The sequence below is a fragment of the Homalodisca vitripennis genome, chromosome X (genome assembly GCF_021130785.1).
Source record: "Homalodisca vitripennis isolate AUS2020 chromosome X, UT_GWSS_2.1, whole genome shotgun sequence".
Taxonomy (NCBI): domain Eukaryota; kingdom Metazoa; phylum Arthropoda; class Insecta; order Hemiptera; family Cicadellidae; genus Homalodisca; species Homalodisca vitripennis.
This window is the reverse complement of record NC_060215.1, coordinates 71493414-71518504: the sequence shown is the minus strand read 5'-3', so window position 1 is coordinate 71518504 and position 25091 is coordinate 71493414. Positions and strand designations below refer to the sequence as shown.

General features: G+C 35.9%; 1 protein-coding gene across 1 annotated transcript in view; it reads left to right on the top strand.

The window, feature by feature from the left end:
* The window catches only part of LOC124369179 (putative metabolite transport protein HI_1104), an 82439-nt gene extending 61509 nt beyond the window's left edge, over positions 1-20930 (top strand). Inside the window, exons 5-11 of the mRNA XM_046826989.1 lie at positions 860-914; positions 1055-1162; positions 2504-2723; positions 5239-5435; positions 6816-6900; positions 7514-7711; positions 18946-20930. Coding sequence (XP_046682945.1) covers positions 860-914; positions 1055-1162; positions 2504-2723; positions 5239-5435; positions 6816-6900; positions 7514-7711; positions 18946-19109 — 1027 coding nt within the window. The 3' untranslated portion in view covers positions 19110-20930. The remainder of the gene's footprint in view (positions 1-859; positions 915-1054; positions 1163-2503; positions 2724-5238; positions 5436-6815; positions 6901-7513; positions 7712-18945) is intronic.
* Positions 20931-25091: the final 4161 nt, after the last annotated feature.

Below are 25091 nucleotides of genomic sequence, written 5' to 3'. Positions count from 1 at the left end.
GGGGGGAGGGGCAGGGGTCTGCGCCTTTGCTAGACTCGCTGCATACTAAAACTACTTACTAGTATTGCATAAAAGTTTCATCATTCTCTCCGCGTGGTTTACGGCAAAGAATGTGAAACGAAATTTCCATTAAGCTTAATTCAGTCCAACTGTATTGGCAAGTCCAATGCTTTTCATATGAGCAAATGTATGGCAATATAACTATATTTTAGTATTGGCTGAATAAAAACAACACATCCTATGTAATTAAGAAAAAATCATTTCACAAAACAGTATTTTTATACTAATTTGGATGATTATTTGTATTTTTCCAAATAAAACGTTAAGTAATTTTTTGTTCCTTAGTACAGTAAACTTTTCTCAACGCTTTTTTAAATATGAAACCTTTATTTTACTATTCTTATAAATAAAAAAATGTCCAATCCGATCAGCAAAAATATTTAAAATACAGAATTGGTTGATACTTGAGTTAGCCTTTTGAAAATATAAAACTATAAAATAATTCATACTGAATTTAATACAATATTTTCTTAACTACAATGTTGTATTTATAAAAACGTTAGCAGCACACGGTCTAGCCTTTTCTGCTATTAATTGATATTTTCGTTTGGTTTCTTTGATAGAATGCCATATGCAACAAAATTAATAATTACTAATTAAATTTATTTTTATATTTTATCCGTTCGATGACTTAGCAAGTATTTGTAAATAGGTGAAAGTGTTGTTATCTACGTTAGCAAAGGTGGAAGAGCAAACGATGGACAGTGACGAAGGAATCCGAGATAAGATTGTTAAAAACGTTAAGATTTCACTGTCATAATATAACATTGCTTATTCCACGGTATGTTCTCTGTTGTAGAGAGGCCGGGCTCAACCCCATGTCCACAGGGGTATTGTCGGACATCTTTTCCGAGGTAAGCGAAATGACAATAACTTAATATCGTTTCTTATTTGATTTATTATGTATTTCACTATATCTCGTACCTTCCCATATCCTATTCTGCTATTAATGTACCTTAATACTTATAATAGTTATTATTCTTTTCTCTCGCAGGAGTTGAGAGGACTGGTAATGTCGATCTTCAACTGGGGAATCTACGGTGGCATCGGGTTGTCCTTCCCCGTCGGACGGTACATCACCGAACTCAACGCGTGGCTGCTGGTAGGTCGCAGTCCATTGTATTTTCACAATAATCCAAGAATTGTTTGTATGAGGAATTACACAAAACGACCACGTGATAACTGGTAAGAATGGACTTTTAAAACGTGGAAGCCTAGCAGTGTTACCAATTTCTATTTTGCAAGACATTGTGCAACAACTGATGGGAAAGTCAGTCTTCAAATGGATTGAGAAAGTAGTGAGGTTCAGCGACTTCTACATATTCAAGTTTACAGAATATAAAACTCTCATAAACATCAGGATATGCAAAAAAGGTCCTTAAATGGAAAGCGTGGTTGTAGACTCTGGATAGCTACAAACTGTCAAGTTCTGCTTTATTATACATATGTTTGCTTATCGCAATATTGATCACGTAGGCATACAATACACTGACAGAATACATTGTATGTAAGGCATACACGAGCGTCTACATTAGAGCATACGTTTTCCAAAATCACACCAATATTATTGTAACTAAGTTGTTATCCTAAAAGATGGCATATCCTTTTTGGTTAAGGCATATTAAGTATACAAAATCAACTTGTATGTAATGGAACTTATGAGCATATATGTTTTACATTTACATATGTATCGTAGATATCCGACATTTATACTATTTGGAATGAATTTGTATTTATGTTAAGGGTTTATAAACACACACTACATGCATTATGTTAAAATGGGTCAGACTGTCTTATTTTCAACCTTACTCTGCCAATTTCTCAAATACTATAGATCCAGAGTAGTTCTCTACTACGGTTTTGGAAACACTATGGACCGTAAGTCCACATGTTGTAGTAGAATGATAGAAGTACATGGAACATTCCAGATATGAAGTGCACGGTACAATGCTGTACTGATTCTATCCAGAAGCTCATCTAGTGTCATTCGAATTATAAAGTAGGCCTACCCTGCCATGTCCGTGAACATTAAAATATGCACGGAATAAATTCATACGACTTTTTATCGTACATTAAAAATGGTCGGTAAATAAAGAATAATGAAATAGTACTAATGCAAAGTGATTAAATTAAAGTCGTCAAGGTGGGATTTAAACCTGCGTTCTCTAACTCAAAATCCGACACCTTAGTCCGTGTGTCCCAAACTAAGACAAAACGTCAGATGGTATTGTAAACACTAGTACGTGCTGTACACTTTCCAAGTGTATACTGAGATGTATGTTCTTATAATAAATCAATGTCAATAATAATTCACAATCTCTGAAGATTGGAAAATAAGATAATAATATATGGGTCATCACGAGCATCCAAGTATGACTACACATTCAATAAATATTGATGCACTTTTTTCCTCTTTATGCTCTAAATAATTATGTAACTGTAGGGATGGCGAGTGGCTTACTATGGAAGCGGCATCATCGCACTTATCATCGGGTTCCTAACGTTCACCACTCTGAAGGAGCCCCAGCGAATAGTGATCGGAGAGGAGCACGAGGAGGGTACGGGCACAGGACAGGAGGCTGCCAAGACCAAGGACAGTGCCTGGAAAGTGATGCTGCAGCCTCGGTTTGTCATGCTGTGTATAGCCGCTTCCATCCGACACACACCGGTGAGTAATTTTAAATCAGGGGACTTTTTGTTATATTATAAGTCGTGAAGAGTAATCTTTTAAATTAAGGTTATATATGTATATATTGTAGATTATATATTACATGTATTCGCTAATTTTCTGTTAAATCTAATATGTATTCAAACAAAAGAGTGGCAGAATATTCACTCCAAATATAAGGAAACAGTTAAAAGTTACATACACATTAGCTATCTAAAGCCTGTGTGTACTACCGAGGCCTGAAATATCTCAAAGACTAAAAATTGAAAAAGAATTGTACTATCAAAAGAATAATTACATAAAGAAAATTTAATTTTAAAATATTTTAACAAAATTATTGTTCATCTGGCCAATATGGTGATACAGTTTTCAATTTTGTTTAGAGAATAAATAATTAATACTCATATGCAGGGTGTTTTCGTGATAAATGATTTATTCAAATGATTTATTCAGCCGATCTACAAATTGTAATAGGCTATGTCTAGTGAAAACAACATTCAACTACAAAACTTAGTTGCGTGCCATAATTATAGTCCGTGCACAAATAAATGTCCACAGGTCATGTACTAAAAATATAAATAAAACTAAGCATTAAAATAGGTATTAAAATTAAACATTAACCAACATTTAAAAAATTACTACATGTAAAGAAATAAAGTTTTGACTAATAGTTACAAACAGTGTGCACTAGTTCATGTCCATGCACTAATTGGTTAATTAATACATAACAGGCCCTGCACTAATACAAATATAAATATAACTAGGCGTAAATGTAAATATTAAAACTAAAATTAGGCATACATTTTGTGAAAGACTACATCTAAGAATACAATAGATATTGCACCTAAATTCAGGGGATTAATTCTTAAACTAAATTAAGCAATAGAGGTAATCTAAAATGTGCTCTAACGTGCATGGTCTTACATCTATCTGTCTGTATGTTTCTTATACATGCCAGTGCAAAACTCATAATAATGTTTCAAACTTTAACATTGTTACTTTGTTTCTATACTTTTCGCTCAGACTTATCTAAGTACTGACTTAAATTTGAAAGTAAATGGAACAGTTTAACTTGTATAAACATGGTGGCTGTTTTAACAACAAATTACACACATGTTTTATAAACAGGCTGCCATTTTGAAATTTGTTACTAATTAGAAACTACTTCCTTTCTTTTAAGACCTCTAATAAGACAAATAAATTTGCAAACTAACAATACTGTAATTGAAAATGTGTATGAGTTAAAACATGTTATATAAAATAAAACACATGCTGACTGATAGCAAAGGACTTTAGAATACTTATAGGAGTTTTTTATGTATTTTAGTGAATGAAATTATCCACTGAAGTTTGATGTAATGTCACGAATCCGCCTGTATAATTGATTAATCTGTACACAATCTTGGACCGCCAATTGGTAGGCTAGTTTATTTATAAGTTTACATGGAATAGGTTTTATTCAGAATTTTTTAAATTTTTAGCTATAGAATTGTATTCCTCTTTGCTCTCATGTTAGCATTTATATAGCCCGGTACTGACGTGTGATTTTGAAAGGATATCAGTATTACATTTGCCATCTTAAAGTGTTACAAAAAAGACACATTTTCGAGAACTAGTATTCGAAATTTTCTCAATGTGTTAAAATACTAAAACGTAAAGTTAAGCATGCAAAAATGTTGAATTCCAGAGTAGTTAGACAGACGTGCTTAATCTTATGTTTTAGGATACAACACGTGAAGAAAGCGATTGATACCAGTTTTCAAAACTTTCTGTTTTTTAACACTACGATCGCAAACAGCCATTGCCAGTTATGGTTTTTAGTTCTTCCCTTGCATTTATTCAATTTAAGTTTATATTACTTTTTTAAGAAGAGGCCAATATCTTAGCCTTATTCTGCCCGTCCTCATGGGCCACTGGCCCGTGCTGGGATCTTATCAAACAGGATAAGAGGAAGAGTCGGTACAGTACAAGGTTGGCAGAACTGATAATATAAAAAATGCAACGGTCACACACAGGATTCCCACGCCCTATAATGCTTGGACATCGGCTCTCCCAAATCAATGAGAACTGTAAGTTTTATATGTGCTCGATTTAAAGAGAATTATAACGTTTAATATGTATAATAATAATATATACACATTATATAATAACATCAAATGTAACGTCTGTAATCCTTGTAACAAGCCAAGATGCGGCATTTGTAATATGTTAATAAATTCTAAACCTTTCAAAAGTAGTACTGAAAATGAATATCCCGCTAAAGGCAACATTGATTGAACCACAAAAGGTTTCTGATGAAGGGTTCTGGGAACCCGAAAATTAAAACGTGAACACTGGTTTTTCTGCTTGTTATAAACTTTGAACTACTTGGAAGAGTATATATATATATATTCTTCCAAGTAGGTCAAAGTTTATAAAACAAAAAACAGAAAAACCGGTGTGTGTATGTATGTGTGTGTATATATATATATATATATATATATATATATATATATATGTTTTATTTTTTGCAGGGGGGCTTTGTTTTGCTTACAACTGTGACCTGTTTTACCGAGACACGTTTCCCCACATTGACTTGGGCGGCTGGTTGTTCTTCGTCACATTTATCATCGGAGGAGTTGGAGTGGTGTTCGGGGGTATCGTCTCTGACAAGATTGTTGCCAAGATGGGCATCAAATCCAGAGTGGCAGTGCTCGCTATCAGTCAGGTAACAATGTTGTATTGTTCTTGACGATTAGCTTTTTCACAATAATTCAATTCTTACATCATCCGTAATTTTCATTCCACACTGCATGAATGTCCATGTATCAACTCATCTTATATGGAGTCCATATAAAAAAGGGCATAAGCCCTCTCTGAAACCTTTTTTTGAACTACATTTACACATCAACTAATTATGTTGTGAACTACATTTTGTGAAAAACTGACGCAATTGTTGGAAAGCAAATCCAACAAAGAGCAATTGGAACATTGCAGAAGGACGTTAGGGCATTACTGAGATCTATATAAAGCATATTGCTTGGAGTGTTTAATGTATAAATAAACAGTATTAGGCTTATAAGTGAATCATTTCTGACTTAAAAACTGATTTATAGATGTTATATTTCCTTAAATACATCCATAAAATATTGAACTTATCACTAACAAGACTTTTAGTTCTAGTTCTAACTTCAAAGCCATAAAATTCAGTCTGGTGTAAAAACCTCCCAAATCGAATGCTAGATGGTAACAAAAATACGAATTGTGTGAATTTGGTTATAATGAAATTCAGGCAAGGTGAAATTCAAAACTAAAGTTTAAAATAATTTTTTTATCGTTGCTTTTATTTGACTGGGTAGTCTTCAATCTTTTAGGAGACATAGGAGAAAGATTTTTTCACTGAATTTATATTTTTCTTTTATTATGCAATTTGATTTTCTGATAATTCCGAAATGACTAAGTCTCTAAGCAGACCTTCTATTACAACTTTTTTAAGATTATGATCTTAGCTTTAGTGTGGAATAACGATAGTTTCTGGTCAAGGTAAGTAAGCTCTTTGACCAGTTAACAATTTATAATTTTTATAAGCGCAGATAGATTTAAGTGGATTTGAAGCCACAATTCGTTAGTTTTGTTGATTTCTGTTATCGTTTGGCCTTACACTGGTTTTTGCTCCGATATTTCTTAATAACTTGTTATAGGGGGAGGCTTTATATTTTTTGAGGAGAGCCTTATGGGGACCATTGACATATCGTTTGAGTTAGATGAACGTTTAGTAAGGTTAAAGTGTATACACCTTGATGTATTACATTTAGACTAGAACCTGTATTTTATAACCTTTAAAGTTGGTATTTGTATCACGAGGAAGAACTTAAAATAATTGCGTAAAAATATAAATCTATTAATTGACCAAACTTCTTTAGACCCTGAAAAGATGTCTTTACACAATTCAATGTTATCTAACGTGTGCTTTATTTTAAATCTTTCTTAGAGGTGATCATATATGATATAAGTGATTTCCTGTAGGAAATTATAAGGATTTGATACTAATATAAAATTAACCTAAATTCAAATCATACCAATTAACCATTATAATTTTTTATTTCAGCTTATTTCTACACCATTCGCTTTTGGCAGCATATATATGGGTCCAGTTGGAGCGATGATCACTCTAGCCATTTCATACCTCTTTGGTTAGTATTAATTACGCATTTTCAATACCATTGATTAGATATTATATGCAGTATTTGTATAGAATGTTTTATACGCAATGTAGGAAAGTCTAGAATATAACTTATGTACTTGGCTTCTGGTAATCATAGAGATGTGAACAAATGTAAATGAAACCTTAATCACTTTGAATCGCTCCGTATATTGACGAATGTTTATGGCATATCATTTGTTGATCAGGGTAATATCACGTTATCATTGATATAATAGATATGAATTACTGAAACTTCATGAAGATAATTTATGAAATAACCAGTTAGGACTCACACGTCAACATACTTTTTTAGGTATAAATAATCATAGGTTGTCATTTAAGAAACTAAAAATACATTTTGTATAGTTTTATGTGTCATGAGTTTTATCTCATATTATCTCCAACTTTTAATTCAACCTTACGTAGATTAGTTAGGAAACTACTTTATTTTATCCTGTATAACTACTTAATGCTCATATATCAATTGATTTTAAATGGAACAATTTTTACATTGTAACATAACTGGTGTTGTTTGTATATTCTTTGTTTATTTTAGCGTCATTTATTTTTGTATTGGTAAAATTGAATATTTGCAATTGCAGCTGAGATGTGGTTTGGCATCTTGTTCGCCATACTTGTGGAGATCGTGCCGCTGTCCGTGAGATCTACCACAGTCGGTGTCTTCTTGTTTGTCATGAACAACGTTGGGGGAAACTTGCCCATATTGCTGGAGCCTGTCAGGAAAGCCACATCCTTCCAGGATGCCCTCGCTATATTCTATGCTGGAGCGTACCTCGTTAGTAAGTATAGATTACTGGCATTTCCAGAAGTTAGCCTTTAAATTTCTAGAAGGCTAACTTTTACATGATTCAACGTATTAAAATGGAACCTACCTGCACTTTTTTATGTGATCGGGAGTAATTTTATCAGGAAGGAATAAACGTTTCAATTTGAGCTCGAGACGTACATCCGTTAAAAATGAAAGGCATAATGAGAATATACAATACAAGATAAACTGATCTATATCAATTACACAGACCTACTACCATGTATGTTGCAAATCCGTAAAATACAGTATATTTAGAAGATTTTTAGTCAAGGCTTCTATAACCAACTAAACCAAGTTATTTCCCTTAACTCTCATTTTATTGAAACATTAGGAATACAATAGGTTGACAGTGACTCGCTGTCTCGTTAACTCTACGACACCATTGCAAATTCATTAACATTACCGCTAACATAATCACACCTGTTTTATAACAGCTTTGAGATAATAGCTTTTTTTTTTTTTTTTCCTTCTGGGGGAAGAGGACACTTTGTCCCCGCACTTAGTCCTAAAAGGACCTTTGCGCCTCCCTTACTTTAATTTGTGCCTTCAAAAACCGAGGCTTTTGCAAAAACCAATCAGATTTAAGAGCTCCTGTTCTCTGATGTCCTTGGGGCTGAGGAGATATGCTCCCAAGTATCTTTTCCTAGTCTCTACGATGGCAGGACAATCCAACCAAATGTGCTCTGCTGACTCCTCCTCTTCTCCACAGAGTCTACATTCGCTGCTCCGATTAAGGCCTACCTTCAAAAGGTGCTTCCTCAGAGGGCCATGTCCTGTCAACATTCCCAATATCAGTCTTATATCCTCCTTATTCTGGTCTAGGAGAGCTATCCACCCTTTTGCATAAGGAGAGATAAACATTTTAGATATTCTTAAACCCGAGGCTCTGCTCCAATTCTTGTATCTTGTCCTCTTTTCCCAATCTTTAACCAGAGCTTTAATGTTGGAGAAGGCTATCCCACAACCTGGCTCAGGCCCCACCAATGTGGATTCTGCTCCCTTTTTGGCGAGGATGTCCGCTTTTTCATTCCCATGAATTCCTTCATGACCCGGCACCCAACCGAGTGTTACTCTGTTATTTGTTGCTAGCTCTGCTAGAGCATTTCTGCATTCCCAGACTGCTTTCGAATCAATCGAACAGGTATCCAGTGCCTTCAGTGCAGCCTGACTATCAGAGAGTATTAGGTATGATAATCCTTTTGTCCTCAACTGTGTGAGTCTTCTGGAACACGAATCTATTGCCATGACCTCCGCCTGAAAAACTGAGGCATGTCTTCCTAGGGGCACAGCCATGTCAACTCCAGGTCCATGTATTCCATATCCTGCCCTAGAGTCTAGGAGTGAAACATCAGTGAAAAACTTCAGGACTCCTTTTTTAGGGTAGGCCTCCCTTTTAATCCATTCCTCCCTACTTCCGATAGAGACCGTATATGGTTTTTCAAAGGAGTATTTCTTAACCATAGTATCAGATACTTTGGTTAGCATTTCAGCCTCAGGAAAATTTTCCAATATCTTCATGTGGCCTTCTAGGGAGGTAGCATTTATTACCTTTGTTCCTAGTAGCTTCATTGCGCTCATCGCGGCTGTTCTCATCACTTCCTGGCCAAGAGGAGTGTAACCCAGAACCGCTTCCATTGCAAGTGTTGGGCAGGAGCTCATTGCTCCCGTGATGCTTAAGCAAGCTAACCTTTGAAGACTCTGTAGCCTTTTTGCAGCTGTTGTTTGTTCGACCTTCGGCCACCACACTAGAGCAGCATATGTGACCATTGGTTTTACTATGGTTTCGTAGATCCAATATATCATTTTGGGTTTAAGTCCCCATTTAAATCCAAAGAGTCTCTTACAGGCCCCGAGGGCCATTATTGCTTTGGATGTCTTGTTTCTAATATGGGAGTTCCAAGTGAGCTTCTCATCCAGGATTAAACCCAGATACTTCACTTCCTCTGTTTGGTTAATGCTGATTCCCTCCAGGACCGGTTTTGCTAGCTGGAATTTCCTTTTCCTGGTAAAGGTAATCATATTAGTTTTTGATGGGTTGATCCGCAGACCTTCCCCATGACACCAGTTGCTTATGAAGTTCAGTTCTGTTTGTATTAGGCGTTCCAGCCTGCCTATGTTTTTCCCTTTAATCATAAGAACTAGGTCGTCCGCATAACATAGTAGCCTTATTCCCCTCTGCTCTGTTTTTCTTAGGAGATCATCCACTACCATCGCCCACAGAAGAGGAGATAAGACTCCCCCCTGGGGGCAGCCTCTTTGGCCGTGATCGCAGCCGATTCGTCCCCGTACTTGGTTTTCACCTGTCTGCTTTTTAGGAGGGCTACTATCCATTTGACTACGTCTGGGGAAACTCCAAAACGTTCCATCGCAGTCTTCATGGATTGATATGCTACTCGGTCGAAAGCTCCTTCAATGTCCATAAAGACGCTGACTAGGGCTTCCTTTTTTTTGAAGGTATTCTCCACCTCTCTCACTAAACTGTGGAGAGCAGTGGTGGTTGATTTTCCTTCTATGTATGCGTGTTGTGGGGGACTAAGTGGGTGTTCCAGTAATATTACGTCCCTTATGTGTCTATTTATTATTTTTTCCATAGTTTTCACCATGAAGGAGGTTAGGCTTATGGGTCTGTACGAACTGGGTTTTGTTGGATCCCTGTCATTTTTTCGCAAGAACACCACTAGTGCTATCCTCCAGTTCTTTGGTATATATCCTAAGGCGAAACTGCTTCTAAATAGAATGCTAAGGGTATTTAATAGAATATCCAGCCCCTCTTGAAGAAGGGCTGGAAAACTCCATCCGCCCAAGGAGATTTAAATGGCTTGAACGATCCTATCGCCCATTTAATTCTTTCGTGTGTAAATAGTCTGTTAGACAACTGTCTGGCTTTTGCCACCTCCCGACTGGATCCCCCCCCATATAGAGAATAAGTATTCTCATTACGAGTTAGCTGACCCCCCGGGAAGTGTGTCTCCAGAAGTAGTTCTAAGGTCTCCTTCCTGTTCATTGTTAGGTCTCCATTGTCCTTTACTAGAGTCCCCATTGGATTAGTATGCTCCGTTTGGAGAGTTTTTTGAAGCCTGGATGCCTCGGGAAGACTGTTAATATTTTTACAGAAATTCCTCCAGGTTCTTCTTTTATTCGTTCTAAGTTCTTTTTTATATTCATTTTGGGCGTGTAGATAAGGGAGCCAATCGTCTGTCCTTTTTGCCCATTTTAATAGTTTCCTCGTTTTGTTTCTTAATGTTTCCAACCTCCCAGTCCACCACGGCACATCCCTCTTCAACCGGTTTTGCCTGGGAGGACAGTTTTTCTCGTAGGCCTTTATTATAGCTTGCTCTACTATTTGTGCTGACCTTTCTAATTCAAATTCATTTTTCTGAAAGGGTCCTATTTCTTCCAACTCTTCTGCTAGGGACTCTCTGTAACCTCTCCAGTTGGTAGATTTAGGAACCCTGTGGGTCACGTATCTTTCCCCTATCTCCTCTATGTCGAACCTAATTGGACAGTGGTCCGATAGTGAGGCCTCCTTGGAGACGTGCCACCTTACAATATTTATGTTTTTGAGTCCTGTAGATAGGGTTATATCTAGGACTTCTTTCCTATTTCTAGTTATAAAGGTTGTGCTTGACCCTCTATTCTCTAACACTAGGTCATTGCTGAACATAAACTGTAGAAGTTCCTCACCTCTCTTTTTTATGTTTGTGCTTCCCCAATACGTATGGTGAGCATTGTAGTCGCAGCTGAGAATGAGGGCCGAGCCTCTGTCTCTGCAGCTCTGCAATAGTCTTTCTATTTCTTTCGGTGGGCAGCTTGTTGACGGGTTGGGGAAGTAGGCTGAGGCTATAGTAACCTCTCTGTCCCCTTGCAGTGAAGCCACCTTCACTGTAGCCGCCACCAGATCTCTTGTTATTAGATCTGTAATCGGAAAGGCTGTTATTAGTTTTGAAGTTAGAATACAAGTTCTTGGGTTTCAATTGTTCGATCATAAATGAGATTACCTACCTGAGTTGTCAGTCCTCTGATGCAAACTCTATTGATCCAAGGCTCCTGGATTAGGGCGATATCCTGGCCTGTTGAGATAAACCTTCTTCCCAAGATGTCAGTTGCGCCTTTTGCATGGTGTAGGTTTATTTGTATTAGGCGCATACTTACGCCTTTTTCCCACCTCCCCCAGGTGGTCCATCCCCGTCTCTTCTTTTGGATTGCTTGGAGACTTTATCCCCTTTTCTTCCTCGAGCCGAGAAGGATGGTCCCTTGAGAGAAGGTCCCCTCTTCAAGAAGAGAGAACAGGTTGGTCTTTCATCTTCGACCGCTGCACTGGCTTGTGGAGTAGACCTTTCTGGTAAGGTATGTACAGATTGCTCTGACACCTTCGGAGCCTCCTCCACTTCCATCTCTTTAGCGGTGCTTTTTCCTGTGGTGACCGTCTCAGATTTCTCTGAAGTCCCCTCTTCCCTTGTGGGTTGTTCTGTGTTTCCTTGGTGTTTCTTTTTCAGTCTCAGCTGAACTTTTCCAAACTTGTAGCCGATCCATGGACCTTCCTTCTCAAGCTTGTTCGCTGTAGCGCAGTCGACTGCCAGGGTGAGTAGGACAGACTTCCCCTCGTCGCTTCTCCGCAGAACGTTCCATTCTCCGACAGATAGCTCTTTGTTTTGTCCTTTTAGGAGCTTCATCATCTTGTCGGTAGTATCGTGTGTACTATCAGGAAGATAGACAGTCGCAATTCTCGCACGAGGGATTTCTTCCTCTGGTACAATCCTTAGACTGGCCTCTTCCCAAGGCTTGAGGGAGTCTTGCTTTCCTTTAAGCCATTCAGCTGTTTCGGTATTTTTCGCAGGTGAAGATTAGAACCCCTTGTCTCCTGTTGATACCGTAGAATCTTGGAGAGTAGGGACCCTCCTGTTCTTCCACGATAGCTTCCAGGATGAAGCTCTGGATCTTCTCCATCTGTTCTGTTGTTAGTAGGGTCTCGGGAAAGTTGGAGTGCAAAACCCCCACCCTTATACCAGCTACCGCTTGTTTGTAGGAAGGTTTCTGGGGTTGTCCAGATTGCTCCTTGTGTTCCCCTTGATTTCCTTCGTTCTTTGTTTTCTTCCTCTGATGGGCCTCCGGAGTGGATCCATCAGAGTGAGGTCTTTTCGGTTTCTTTCCCTCCTTTTGTTTGTTTAATTTTTTATTTCTTTCTTCTGGGATTGGTTTTAAGGCCAATTCCCTGGCTTCTTCTTGGGAGTACCCCCTTTTCCGAAACCAGACCATGCGTTTCCTGGCGGCTCCACATAGCTTAGGCAGTACTGGGAGCTGTCTCTCGACTTTTGCTCCCTCTTCCTTCTGGTGATCGCCCTCCAGTATAGCATCTTCTTCATCGGTTTCGACTCTGACCGAGTCGGAGGCTTTTGGACTTCTACTAGGAAGTCCGCCTGTTTTTTGGGTTTGTTCAGGATTGCTAGGGTCAGAGCCCATCATCAATCCCTCTGTGTTTCGTGAGATAATAGCTTCGTAGGTTACTTCATTGTGAGGTAACATCACGCTTAGTGACGGCTTGAAAAATGTGCGTTATTTTATAGTTGGAATTTTGCGTTATAAAATCTATTGGAAATCTTTTGACGGTTCTCAAAAAGTGTGTCTCGGCATGTTCGAGACGGTACACAGAGGTTTTAGGCTACACCACCACCTCAAATTGGAAATATAGGATTCATAGAAAACCCTGTCTCGATAGTTACAAGATAGTATGAGCCTTTGGCTTATGAGATTTTAAAATTACTTATTGCTCTTGCATGCTAAATAAAACACAAATAAACCTTCCCGGTAACACTAAAAAACGAACATTTACAGCTTGTATTTTATCTGAGAATATATTTGGGGAAAACAGTATCATTAAAGTAAAGTGTTGCTATTAAAGTTTGTTCCCCATTTTCCCAAAAATATTTCAAGCTTCTTATCTCTGTTCATTCCCCCAAAGTTACAGATCTAGGAGGTAGCAGAGTCGAGACAGTACTGATACAGCGGTCCAACCATTATGTTTAATCTGCGATATTTCTAATTCAGTCAAAAATTAAGATGGTGCATTGATGTTTGGTTGGTTTATTTTGTTTTTTGTTTCTTAAAGAGTTTAATTACAGACATTTATATATCTTATATCCTTTATTATATTATATATCCTAAAGACAAGAATAATAGAAAAGAATAATTTAATCATTCCTTGAGACATTGTATACATTTAAAATAGTATTTCGGGGTGTCTTTTAATCAGGCCCAAATAAAAATTGTTAAAGATAAATATATTTAATATGATAAATAATGATATTATAAAGAATGTCACTCCTTGAAGTCATTTCATTGTAGTAAAAATTCCATACTAAGAAATATTATTCTTATTTTCAGTCACTTTTCTGATTACTTGCTCAAAATGTTTACTTGTCTTATCTATTTCTATTTCTAAATATTTTTCTATCTTCAGAGAAGTTACTCTTAAGAGAGGAGACAGTTAGACTAGTATTTTCCCCAGGAGAGACATAGAATAACGGGATTTTTTTTTAAATTCTAGAAAATAAGATTGATGAAGAAAATGGTTTTATTTGTATTAAATGAAACATCAAAACTTGCCATTTATGAAACACTGATGGAATTTATTATTTTTTTAAAACAACATCCTTTAGGTGGCGTCCTCGTCTACGAATGCATTCTTGAAATCTGCGGTGGATATTCCTCATTGACCGCTGCAACATCTCAACTGGAATACTGTTAATTTCATCTCGAATTCTCTGTTTTAACTCATTTACAGTTCTTGGTCGAGTTGTGAACACTTTAGTTTTGAGGTAGTCCCACAAAAAGAAATTGCACACGGTCAAATCTGGCGATCTAGGGGGCCAGGAAACGTTACCGAATCTTGAGATGACACGGTTACCAAACAATACTCGCACAGCTTCCATTGTCTGCAGTGCAGTGTATGATGTCGCACCATCCTGTTGAAACCAGGATTCTTGAACGTCTGGAATATTGTTCAATTCAGGTGTAACGAACGTTGTAACATTTCCACGTAACGATCAGAATTGACAGTTACTGCAATCCCCCGTTTATCCTCAAAAAAATAAGGTCCAATGATCCCATGTAATGAAACAGCACACCATACTGTAACCTTATTAGCGTGTAAAGGGCGCTCATAAAGTTCATTAGGATTTCTGTCTGCCCAGTATCAGTAGTTTTGCTTGTTAATATAACCTATGAGATGAAAGTGGGCCTCATCTGACATCCACAACTTGCTTAGAAATTCATCTTCTTTGTTTATGTGTGTTAACATGTGTTGGCAGAATTGCAATCGCGACTGGTAATCATTTTCCTTCAACTGTTGCACTATCTGCAGCTTGTAGGGGTGAAATTTTAATTCTAAATGAAGAATTCTGCGAATACTCTCACGGGACATTTCAACCGCAGCTGCTTGCTTACGAATCGAACGGCGTGGACTCCTCAATACAGATCGGCGTACAACATCAATGTTCTGTGCAGTACGAGCACTTCTTGGTCGTCCTGTTGGTTTCCTCTTAAAACTGATCCACTATCTTCAAAATTATTAATCCAACTTCTAATGGCATGTTTTGACGGAACAGAATCATGACGTCCTAAGTTGTAAAAACGTCGGAACTCAGTCTGGGCAGCTTTCAAACTACCACCGTTTTTATAAAACATTTTTATAGCTAACGCACGCTGTTGCCCGTTCCACTGGTCCATGGCTAGGTCTACAGTAATGGCGGCTTGTTTACTTGGTCACTGTCACTGTCCCGCAGTGCTGCCACCTGCTCACGGCTGCCACGACGCGTAACAAAAATTCCCGTTATTCTGTGTCACCCTTTATTTGGGTTTACCTTCTACGAGAGATGATATACCCATGAAATAAGCAAATGTATTAGGTGTTCTAATTGGGCTTCACCCAGTTTAATCACTTTGATCGAAAGAAATCGCTCTGCTCATAGAAAATTTAAACGGTCTGGAGTTATTGATGACTATGGAGTATATTGAGGCCTGAAACAGTGCTAAAAGAGATGGGTCAATGTAGAAGACACTTCTAGAAATTTTGAAAACTACTTGAAGGCTAATCCGGCAAAACTAAAAAAAATGTTAACCACTTTTGGAATAATCCTCTCTTGTTATAAGATGATAGTATTTATTAAATTGGTGTTATTGACGCTACTGCCCTGTTTGAAAAGCGTAGTGAGTACTTCGCTTCAGTATAATCAATCTGTTGGTCAATATTTTGGCGATGATCAGTTGCGAGAGGAACCTAAGTCGGTGAAAATATGAGATGGTTGACGATATCCAGTCTGCCATCAAATATTAAGTGCTCGATCAGACTGTGAGATTAGTGATATTCCAAAGTATATTATCAAACGTATATCCGGTACTGCTACTCGTGTGCTTGTACGTCATTCAGATTGGAGTGTATTGATATAACAGTTTTCTTCTATTTTGAAGTTCACAGTAATCGCGCCGATTGAAATCTGGAGAAATGATTTTAGGACTCTTTCTTATTTTAGATCAATGTCTTTTGTAACGCTGTACTAATAAAACTTAACATGTTTATGTGCTGTTTCCTCTGTATAAGAGTTTACCATGTTATCTCTCTGTATCGTCACGCATTTATATTATATCATTTGACAACTATGAATATGTAATCGTTTTAGCAATGGCTAATTTAACGCTTTAGGGACGAGATCGGTTCCATACTATCTTTCTTCACACACCATATTTTGGGGGAAATTCAACTTTTAGGTTTCCAGCTAGATTAAATCTTACCTTTTAGAAATGAATTCTAAAATAGAATGTCGTGCAGTGAATTCTGAAAGTGTCGGTGCCAATCAGGGAGTGACTCAACACTCGAATTTGGACCCGAAGTCATCTTGATAGCCACAGTTGTGACAGAAACAGAGGCAGTTGAGACAGAGTTTACACTCCAGTAATCTAGGCTGTACAGATGAAATTCCTTTCGTGGATAGCAATCGAGGCTGTGGAGAGGAAATTCCTTTCGTGGATGATCTGGAAGTTTCCTAAACGGTTAGAGTAGACCGAAAAAGGTTAACGAAAGGAACAGTGACTTCTTACTCTTTTAGGTCGTTTTAATGTGATAAACTTGTGTTCTGTAGCGCTCTCCATGGCTATGAACTATAAGGGGAAATTAGCTACTGGAGTCTACGTTTCAACTTTAAGTATGCAAATTTATTTGTTAGTTTCCACTTAGGAGTAACTAATCCGATAGTTAGATTTACTGGTGTGGAAAATACTTTTAACAACTTCGATTTTTTGCAAACTTTGGAACGTTACAACGGAATGTACAAAATATATCTGCAAAAAGTTTCGTGCGCACGTAAATCGCTATCTAGTTCACATACATTGCCCAGCTGGTCCTGATTCAATATGTTATTGACGTAGAATACATTTTATTTCAATGGCGGCAATATTCATGCTGCTTTTATTATTTTCCTTTTCTCTTCAAAAGTATAATATTGCAAGTTAACTCCATCCAAGCTTACATTTAAGATTACCGGACGAGAAGAACTATTCGTAACAAAAACCCTAGTTTTTTAGCCTTGTTCTTTATGTTGAATAAGTAAATATTATTATACCTCTTACGTACTTACTGAACGCTAATACAAATCATTAAGCAAATGATTTTAAAGAGAAGGGTGATTTTATGACAAAGGTTTTGATAGAACATAGAGTGAAAGTCATATAATTAGCTACCAACAAGGTTAGAGTGCTCATAAATGTGTTTCGTAATTTATTTTTTGCTTGTATTAAAATAAAGACCCATCACATTACAGGATTAGTATAGTTCGAGTTATAAACGGTAAAGCAAAATCATAACATTACTATAACAAACTGTTGTTTTATTCAAAGTCTATTACAGACGATGGAAGGAAAGCAGGTTCTCTAACATATTTAACACAATGACAGTTTTTTTATGCAAATTAAAGTCAAAACTAGTTACTCACTATTCCAAAATCACACACACACACACACACACACACACACACACACACACACACACACACACACACACACACACACACATTCATAAAATTATTCATTCCTCTTGGGCCAGTTATAATTAGCCCACGGAATTGACCGTGTAGGGTATTGTCTAATAAAGTTCTTTTGGTCATCCAACTCTACGTCTAGGACTCACTGGCTCTTTTATTATAAACTCCAAAAACGTCGTCAAGAAGTCAAGCTTTAAAACTGGCTGAACCCGATAAGCTAGTTAGCTTTCACGTTAAAATTTGCTTAATAATGTATAAGATCATCAAACTTTCTAAATAATGTCATCTCGGTTAAAACCTAAACTTGTGTTCCCCGTTAAATGGAACTGCTTTAATTATAACTATTTTAAACTCAAGGGCTAAAGTAACCTGTAAGATGAGATAATGGCAATTGGGCCTTTCTATCACCAATGTTTTCCACTATATTTATGAAAGAATTTGAGCACCAAGCTTCCTGGCTTCAACTCAGTTTATCCGAGGATCTGGTAAAGATCCGTGGGTGATACTTTCATTATACTCCCACCTCTAGGCACTAAATGATTTTTAATCTCTTATAAATACAGTTTTCGAAACATTTGAACACAATACGAGTATATCCAAAAAAAACTTATCCTATGAAACCTATTAATATGATAACAGATTTACTTTACAAAAATTCTTGAACACCCAAAAGGTGATAAAATTTAATAGTTGGATTTAAGTGTTGATAATAACGAAATTCTCCATCGACACAATTCACCTTCAAACAAAGAATTGTTTGTTTTTGTGGCATTAGATATACCGTTTTCTACTTAAACGGAAATATATAGAAAATAGAGTTGTATTCAAGTTGTAATTGACTGTACCCTGTACATTTTAAGAAGTAAACACGTTTTATTTCTGTCAAAATTGACATTAATAATATTTTTTATATATAACCTACTGGATCTTTTTATCAAAGCTTCTAATTTTCCTAGAAGTAGAATCCGTAGGATTTGACTTTCATAATATTTTGAAAATCGAATTTAAGCCTAATTAATTGTGTAATTAATTTCGTTGTGGACTAAAATCGAATACACAATATTTATAAGTATTAACGGATAGACCATGTAAAGTTTACTAAAAACAAAGCGATTATTATTTTTGTATTACAAAGATACTTTGTAACGTAAAATAATTTGAATCTAATTTACAGGTTCAGTTCTGTTCGGTATAACCATGTTGTTGATGGGAAAGACCAAACCTACTCCGCCCAAAACCAACGGCCACCCGATGGAAGGAATCGAAAACGGCGGGTTCACGACCATAGAGAGATTAGCAAACCCGACAGCTCACAACATAGAGAGTCACCATTTATAAACCTCATCTTGCCTGTAAACAATTGTGATATGCTAATGTTATTAATTTTATTGTAAATACGAGTATAATTAGTATTTAGTTCTATCAAATTGTAGTAAGCTTGTGTGTACGATTTTGTTTATAATAAGTGCGCAGTATGTAAGAGTGAAAATATGATAAGGCAAAGGCTCTACAGATAGTTAGATTGATGCATGTATTATAAGTGGTCAGTTAGTTAATGAATAGCTACTTATTTATTTAATCCGTTGGTTACTCAAATGCACGTAATAATGTGTGGAGTGATTTATAACTATGTATTTAATGATTAATGTTATGGAAACAAGCGCATAGCCTGTATTTTCTCTAAAACGTGTTTTCATTTTTAAGAAGTACAATAAGCAATGTGTATGCAGTTCAAAAATGTCTTTAATTTTTCATTCAATTTTTTCATACAATTTATTAAATTATGTGGTTTCTCCAAAATCATAAACTTTATTCTGTACAATTTACATAATACAATATATTGTTGAACAGCTATTTAATAAGCTATATACAGACGCTAAGGACTCAAGGTCGGAGAGTTCTTGCAACGTGAACCCCGACAAATGTTCCCGTATGTTTTTGATTTGGTGATAGACGCTAATGATTCTAAAAATATGATACAGGGAAGAAATTATATAATGCTCAATATAAATAAATATAATAAAGATGGTATGATGCTGTTTTGGGATTCAAACACGATGTGTTGAAGGTGAATATGCAAGTACGGATATTCTAACAAATTATTTATATATTTGTTATACTACACTAAAGTTGATTTCTCACACTGGAAGGACGTACAGTGTACCAGATTTTATAAATTCTCCTATTTAATATTATTACTAACTTGAATTGCTAGTTAAAAACGTCTATTTGCAATCCTGAAGAACGGTCAGTCTTTACCGGGTATAAATTGAATCCAGAAAATTGAGATTCCTCACTGTGTATGGGTTTTACACTAACAGAAAAGAAATTGTCATTCGCTTACTCTGTAATTAAACGTTCACCCTCAATTCTAATAATCTCTGACATAGTCCCGTGGACCAACCAACTTGTTTATATAGGTGTGAAGGAATGCTTCTAGAATGCATTACAGAAACTGATATCTTCAGTAATGTCTATTGTTGGCATCACTGGCTGAATTCTTGATCAACTAAGACCGCGCGTTGCACAGCGGATCTGCTTTCGCATGCAACATATACTTGGGGCCGTTCGTTACTAAATCAGTTGAAGCACATTACCTCATTTATATAAAAAAGTTAGATGTCATTTTATACGAGGTGGATAAGACTGTGTTTCGCCCCTCCATTTGTTAAATTTAGCTATTTATTAAATACCAAATAAATATGTAGCAGCGGGACTTGAATTTGTCTAATTTAAAGATGACCCTTTAGTTAAATATTCCTTTAATCTATTTTTTCTTTCACGTGATAAGTACGTAAAGGAATACAGTATGAGAAATTTTGAAATTTATATGTGTGATATTTCTCTTTCACACTATAATTGGAATGTATTGTAACATTTGACATTTGAGTACTTAGCCTAATTACAAATTTTATTCATTGACCGTTTATACTGTCTTAAATGGCTATAAACATATAAGACCACTCGGAGAGAACATACTGTTGATTTAAGTTTCACTCATTACTTTGTTTTGAGCACTCACTAGTTTTTAGTTATCTTGCAAAACTTGTTGGGTTTTTTTTAATTGATTGAAGCGCATTTGTTTATGTATATGTGATCTGTGAATGTTGTAAATGGTTAAAATAATAAAACAACTGTATAATTAATACTTACTGCTTATTTCTGATTTGTCAATCTGCTATTGCATCTGTGTCTCCCAACGGAATATGTACTGTACTATAATCATTACAACTTAAAAGACATCTAAATAATGAAATTGAAATTTATACAAATATAATATAGGGTAAAAGATCTTACATGGAACAAAACTTTTAATTCTAATTATTTTTAAAATTTAACATTATAGAATGTTAAATTTAAACAATCCATTTACATTTACATTTTACTTCTCTGTAGGTGTTACATATTACCTAGAAATGATCATTTACCGGTAAAAATAACGCTTGCCTCCTATGCCTACATATCATTGTTTGTCATCATACTAAAATAAGATACAATATAACAGACTATCAGACACTATCAGCACTGATAGTAATATTTAAAATCAGGTTTGAAATTATTCTGCAGTAACAAACATACATCTTCAAATGCAACGAATAATTTTTGAAAGCTGGTCCAAACTTCTGATCTGGTATTTTAATAAAGTAGAGAATATGTGACAGCAAACGTAATATGTACTTTTTCTTTCTCCATTTATGGTAAATTTATGAAGCTTTATTTTATAAAGCGATGACAAATTGATCCATTTGGAATTTATGGAATTGATTGCAGCTTTTTTGGCAAGGGCTTGACGAAACTGGTCCAATTTTGATGATGCTAGACAAAGTGGGGTACTATGAATACCACTGCCAATTTATTGCAGGGGATTGATGAAATTAAACCTACTTTCATGATGGCATACAAAGTAGGCCACAACCAAACATATTAGTAGAACCATTACCAATTTGAAAGTTTTTGCAATTTTAACAAGGTAGATTGTTGGTGGTTGGAGATTAAGTTAAAGTTTTTGTGGTCTAACAATTTTAATGCCTTATTTTTATTATTCTTTAACCTTCTGTAATAAACTTTGGGTTGACTAATCTTAATATAAACCGAAATATGATATTTCTATATAAATTATAAATATCTAAAAGTCATACCTTCCTTTGATATATAGCTTATATATGCCACAATTTACAAAGATATCATCAAAAAATAGTGTAAGTACGGTAATTATGTACTAAGTTTTTTTAACACTAAAGTTTTAAACTCTAGAAACTTTTTTATTGGGTTTTCATATGTTTGTTACCGTGTAAGAATGTACATGAATTAAATTTAGATTTCATTGTAAAATAAGAAAAATAAAAAGGCTAATAGGTTATTTAAAACCCCAAAACATAAACTTGTGGATTAATAATATATCAATAAGCCCTGGGAGAGTCCTCCTAGATCCTCGAAATTTACACGGTTGGTTTACCCTTACAAAATATGTTCTTGTAAGAGTGAGGGATGCAGCAAGAAAATGCATGAAAAAGGATATAAAAGGATTTCGGACAGTTAACTTGACCAGATTTAGATGTAGAACTATACAAAGTTATATTCAATCTCCGGAATCAAAATTGTCTTCAGTCACAGTACAACTAACAGTAAGCATCGAGGATTTTGTACATAGAAGTGGGTATCTTGTACTGTTAAAATATCTGTGAATGTTTACATTCTATTTCTAGAAATCTGAATCATAAAGTAACGTCCTGAATAGTCCTTCATTTCACACACATTTGTTCTTGTTTGGGACATTTATTTAAGAGGTGACAAAATGTACATATAGGTGGTAATGGTACATTATCACGCAGTATATGGTTTTACTAGCTTGCACAGTAAATGATGATTATTTTCAACTTGTGTATCGCTGGAACTAGTGTAGCGCATTAGACAATGTCAGTTCTTGTATTTATTTAGAATATTATTTCTAAGTACACGGAGCTCATTAACGCATGGTCACTCAAAATCATACCTTGTGATTGGGAGCCTATATCCACAGGAAATAGGAAAATATACTTCCTCTTTAAAACGTAATGTAAAAATATAACTAATTACACTACCACAATGTGCGTAAAGAAAAGTAATTAGTGACACTAATGTACCGGCTGAGATTGGTGCACGTAACCATACACAGGATCTGTGGCGTAACTGTAAACTAAAGCCACGCTAACGATCTAATGAGATCTCTAGCCAGAACACAGCTCATGACATACTGGATGACACTCTAGCAAAGTGAAATAACTTAGAGTTAAAAACTTACTGAGACGACGTATTACACGATCATTGCACATCCTTCCTGGAACTACACCCCCCGTACTTCTCACTTCATTTTGACATTACACATGAGATGTCAAACGTCATGACTGGACGTGTCCAAGGGCTAGAATTACATCCCCAGGGGTATAGTTCCAAAGCTGTAGACGTACCTATACTGTCTGAATAACACACTCCGAGGGATGTAGTTCCAGATATTGGACACGGCCAGCCAGGCCCATCTGTAAAAATGTCTATTACTGACATTTCCTAGCGTTGCTACTCCCAGGGGGGTGTACTTCCATTCGTTTGCACGACCAATGCTCCTTCCGGCCTTGACTGTACTTGCAATAATTTGTGTTTATATATTTACTTATGTATTGGAAATGTTTATCGAAGTATAGTCCACACGATTAAACACGTTAAAACATCTATTTAATCATAAGATAAGAAATTATAAACTTATCTCTATATATATATATATATATATATATATATATATATATATATATATATATATATATATATATATATAAATGAATGTTTGTCTGTATGTCCTTAAAGAATCGTACTACGTTTACTATTGGGGGTGCCGATGGCCGAGCGGTCTAAGATATTGGACTTTGAGTCTGAGATAGAGATAACGCAGGTTCGAATCCTATCTGTGACCTTTGCACTTTTTATCAGTACCATTCGACCTTGTACTGTATCGACTCTCCCCCTTGTTCTGTTTGATAAGATCCTCGCACAGGCCAGTGGCCCATGAGGACGGGCAGAATAAGCCATAAAAGGGGATCTGCTTCTCCTTTTTATATAAAAAATGTGACCGATCATTATTAAAATTTGTATGTGTATGTATTTTTCCACGAAGAAGGTTTATATGCCATTCTCATTTATGTAACTCACCACCAGATGGCGCTGCAAAAGATAAGTTTTCAAAGCGCCTACACATTATAAACTGCAATTACAAGACAGTTACATTTTAAACCGCCTAAAATTATTTGAAGGCGCTTAGTTATGATGTATATTTGTCTCTAAAATAAATTTCTGGTTGAACTTAAAGCTTGAATGTTAGACCATTTTATAATAAAGTACATGTACGTGTACAATGGCTATAAAGATACACAGATTTTCTTGATCGTGGCAACAAGGCAAACTCTACATCAACGTTGGAAATATATTATCCACTTATATTATTTATAATTATTATAATCCACTTGAACCAGAAGTGCTCATGCACGGACAAAGGTTACGAAAAACATGTGAAGCCACGAGAAACAGCTACTATATTTATAAAAAATATATGATCAGGTTTTTGCCTTACTGTCCTTAAAGACTTCAATGGAAACTACAAAATCTAAGGAGCTACCTAACCAAAATCCATGAAATGTTTCATACAAGTTCGAATTATCTCATTGGACACCGTGAAAACTCTGAAGTATTTCTTCAAACAGCATTTCCTGAAGGCCATTAAAAAAAATAAGATTAATATATTGATATAGAAAATACGGTGCTGAAGGTCTAACTTTATGCTTATTAAGACCTTTTTGTGCAAGACAAAAGCGATGTATAAAGATTCATACAGAGTATATCGAAGTAATGGAACCCAAAATGTGAATGGTACAGGAGGTGTTATCATTACGTTCAATTACACTGTTAAAGTAACGATAGGGTAAGATCATGTAATAATATCAAGAACAGTAAAACCCATTGTAGTTAGCATCCTGTTGATATGGCATAAAATCGTCATTCTGTTAGGTCTTATAGCAAGAAACTTCAACAATAACAACAATAGTAGGTTAAGCAAATAAAGGGACAAGATAAGTAATGTTAAAAGGAAAGTTTTATGCACCTAACAGTACAATATATTGTTTGTTCTGCCGTTATACTGCAATAGACTAACCCATCGTTCGGGATAGTACATGTTCTCGTTAGAGCTGTATCTCTCCTCACAGACCAGAGGACAGTTAGTTTAGTCTGCTTGCTGGTGTGCGTTAGTATTTTAAATATAAACATAAAAGGAAATTATAAATTTGAAAAGAAAAC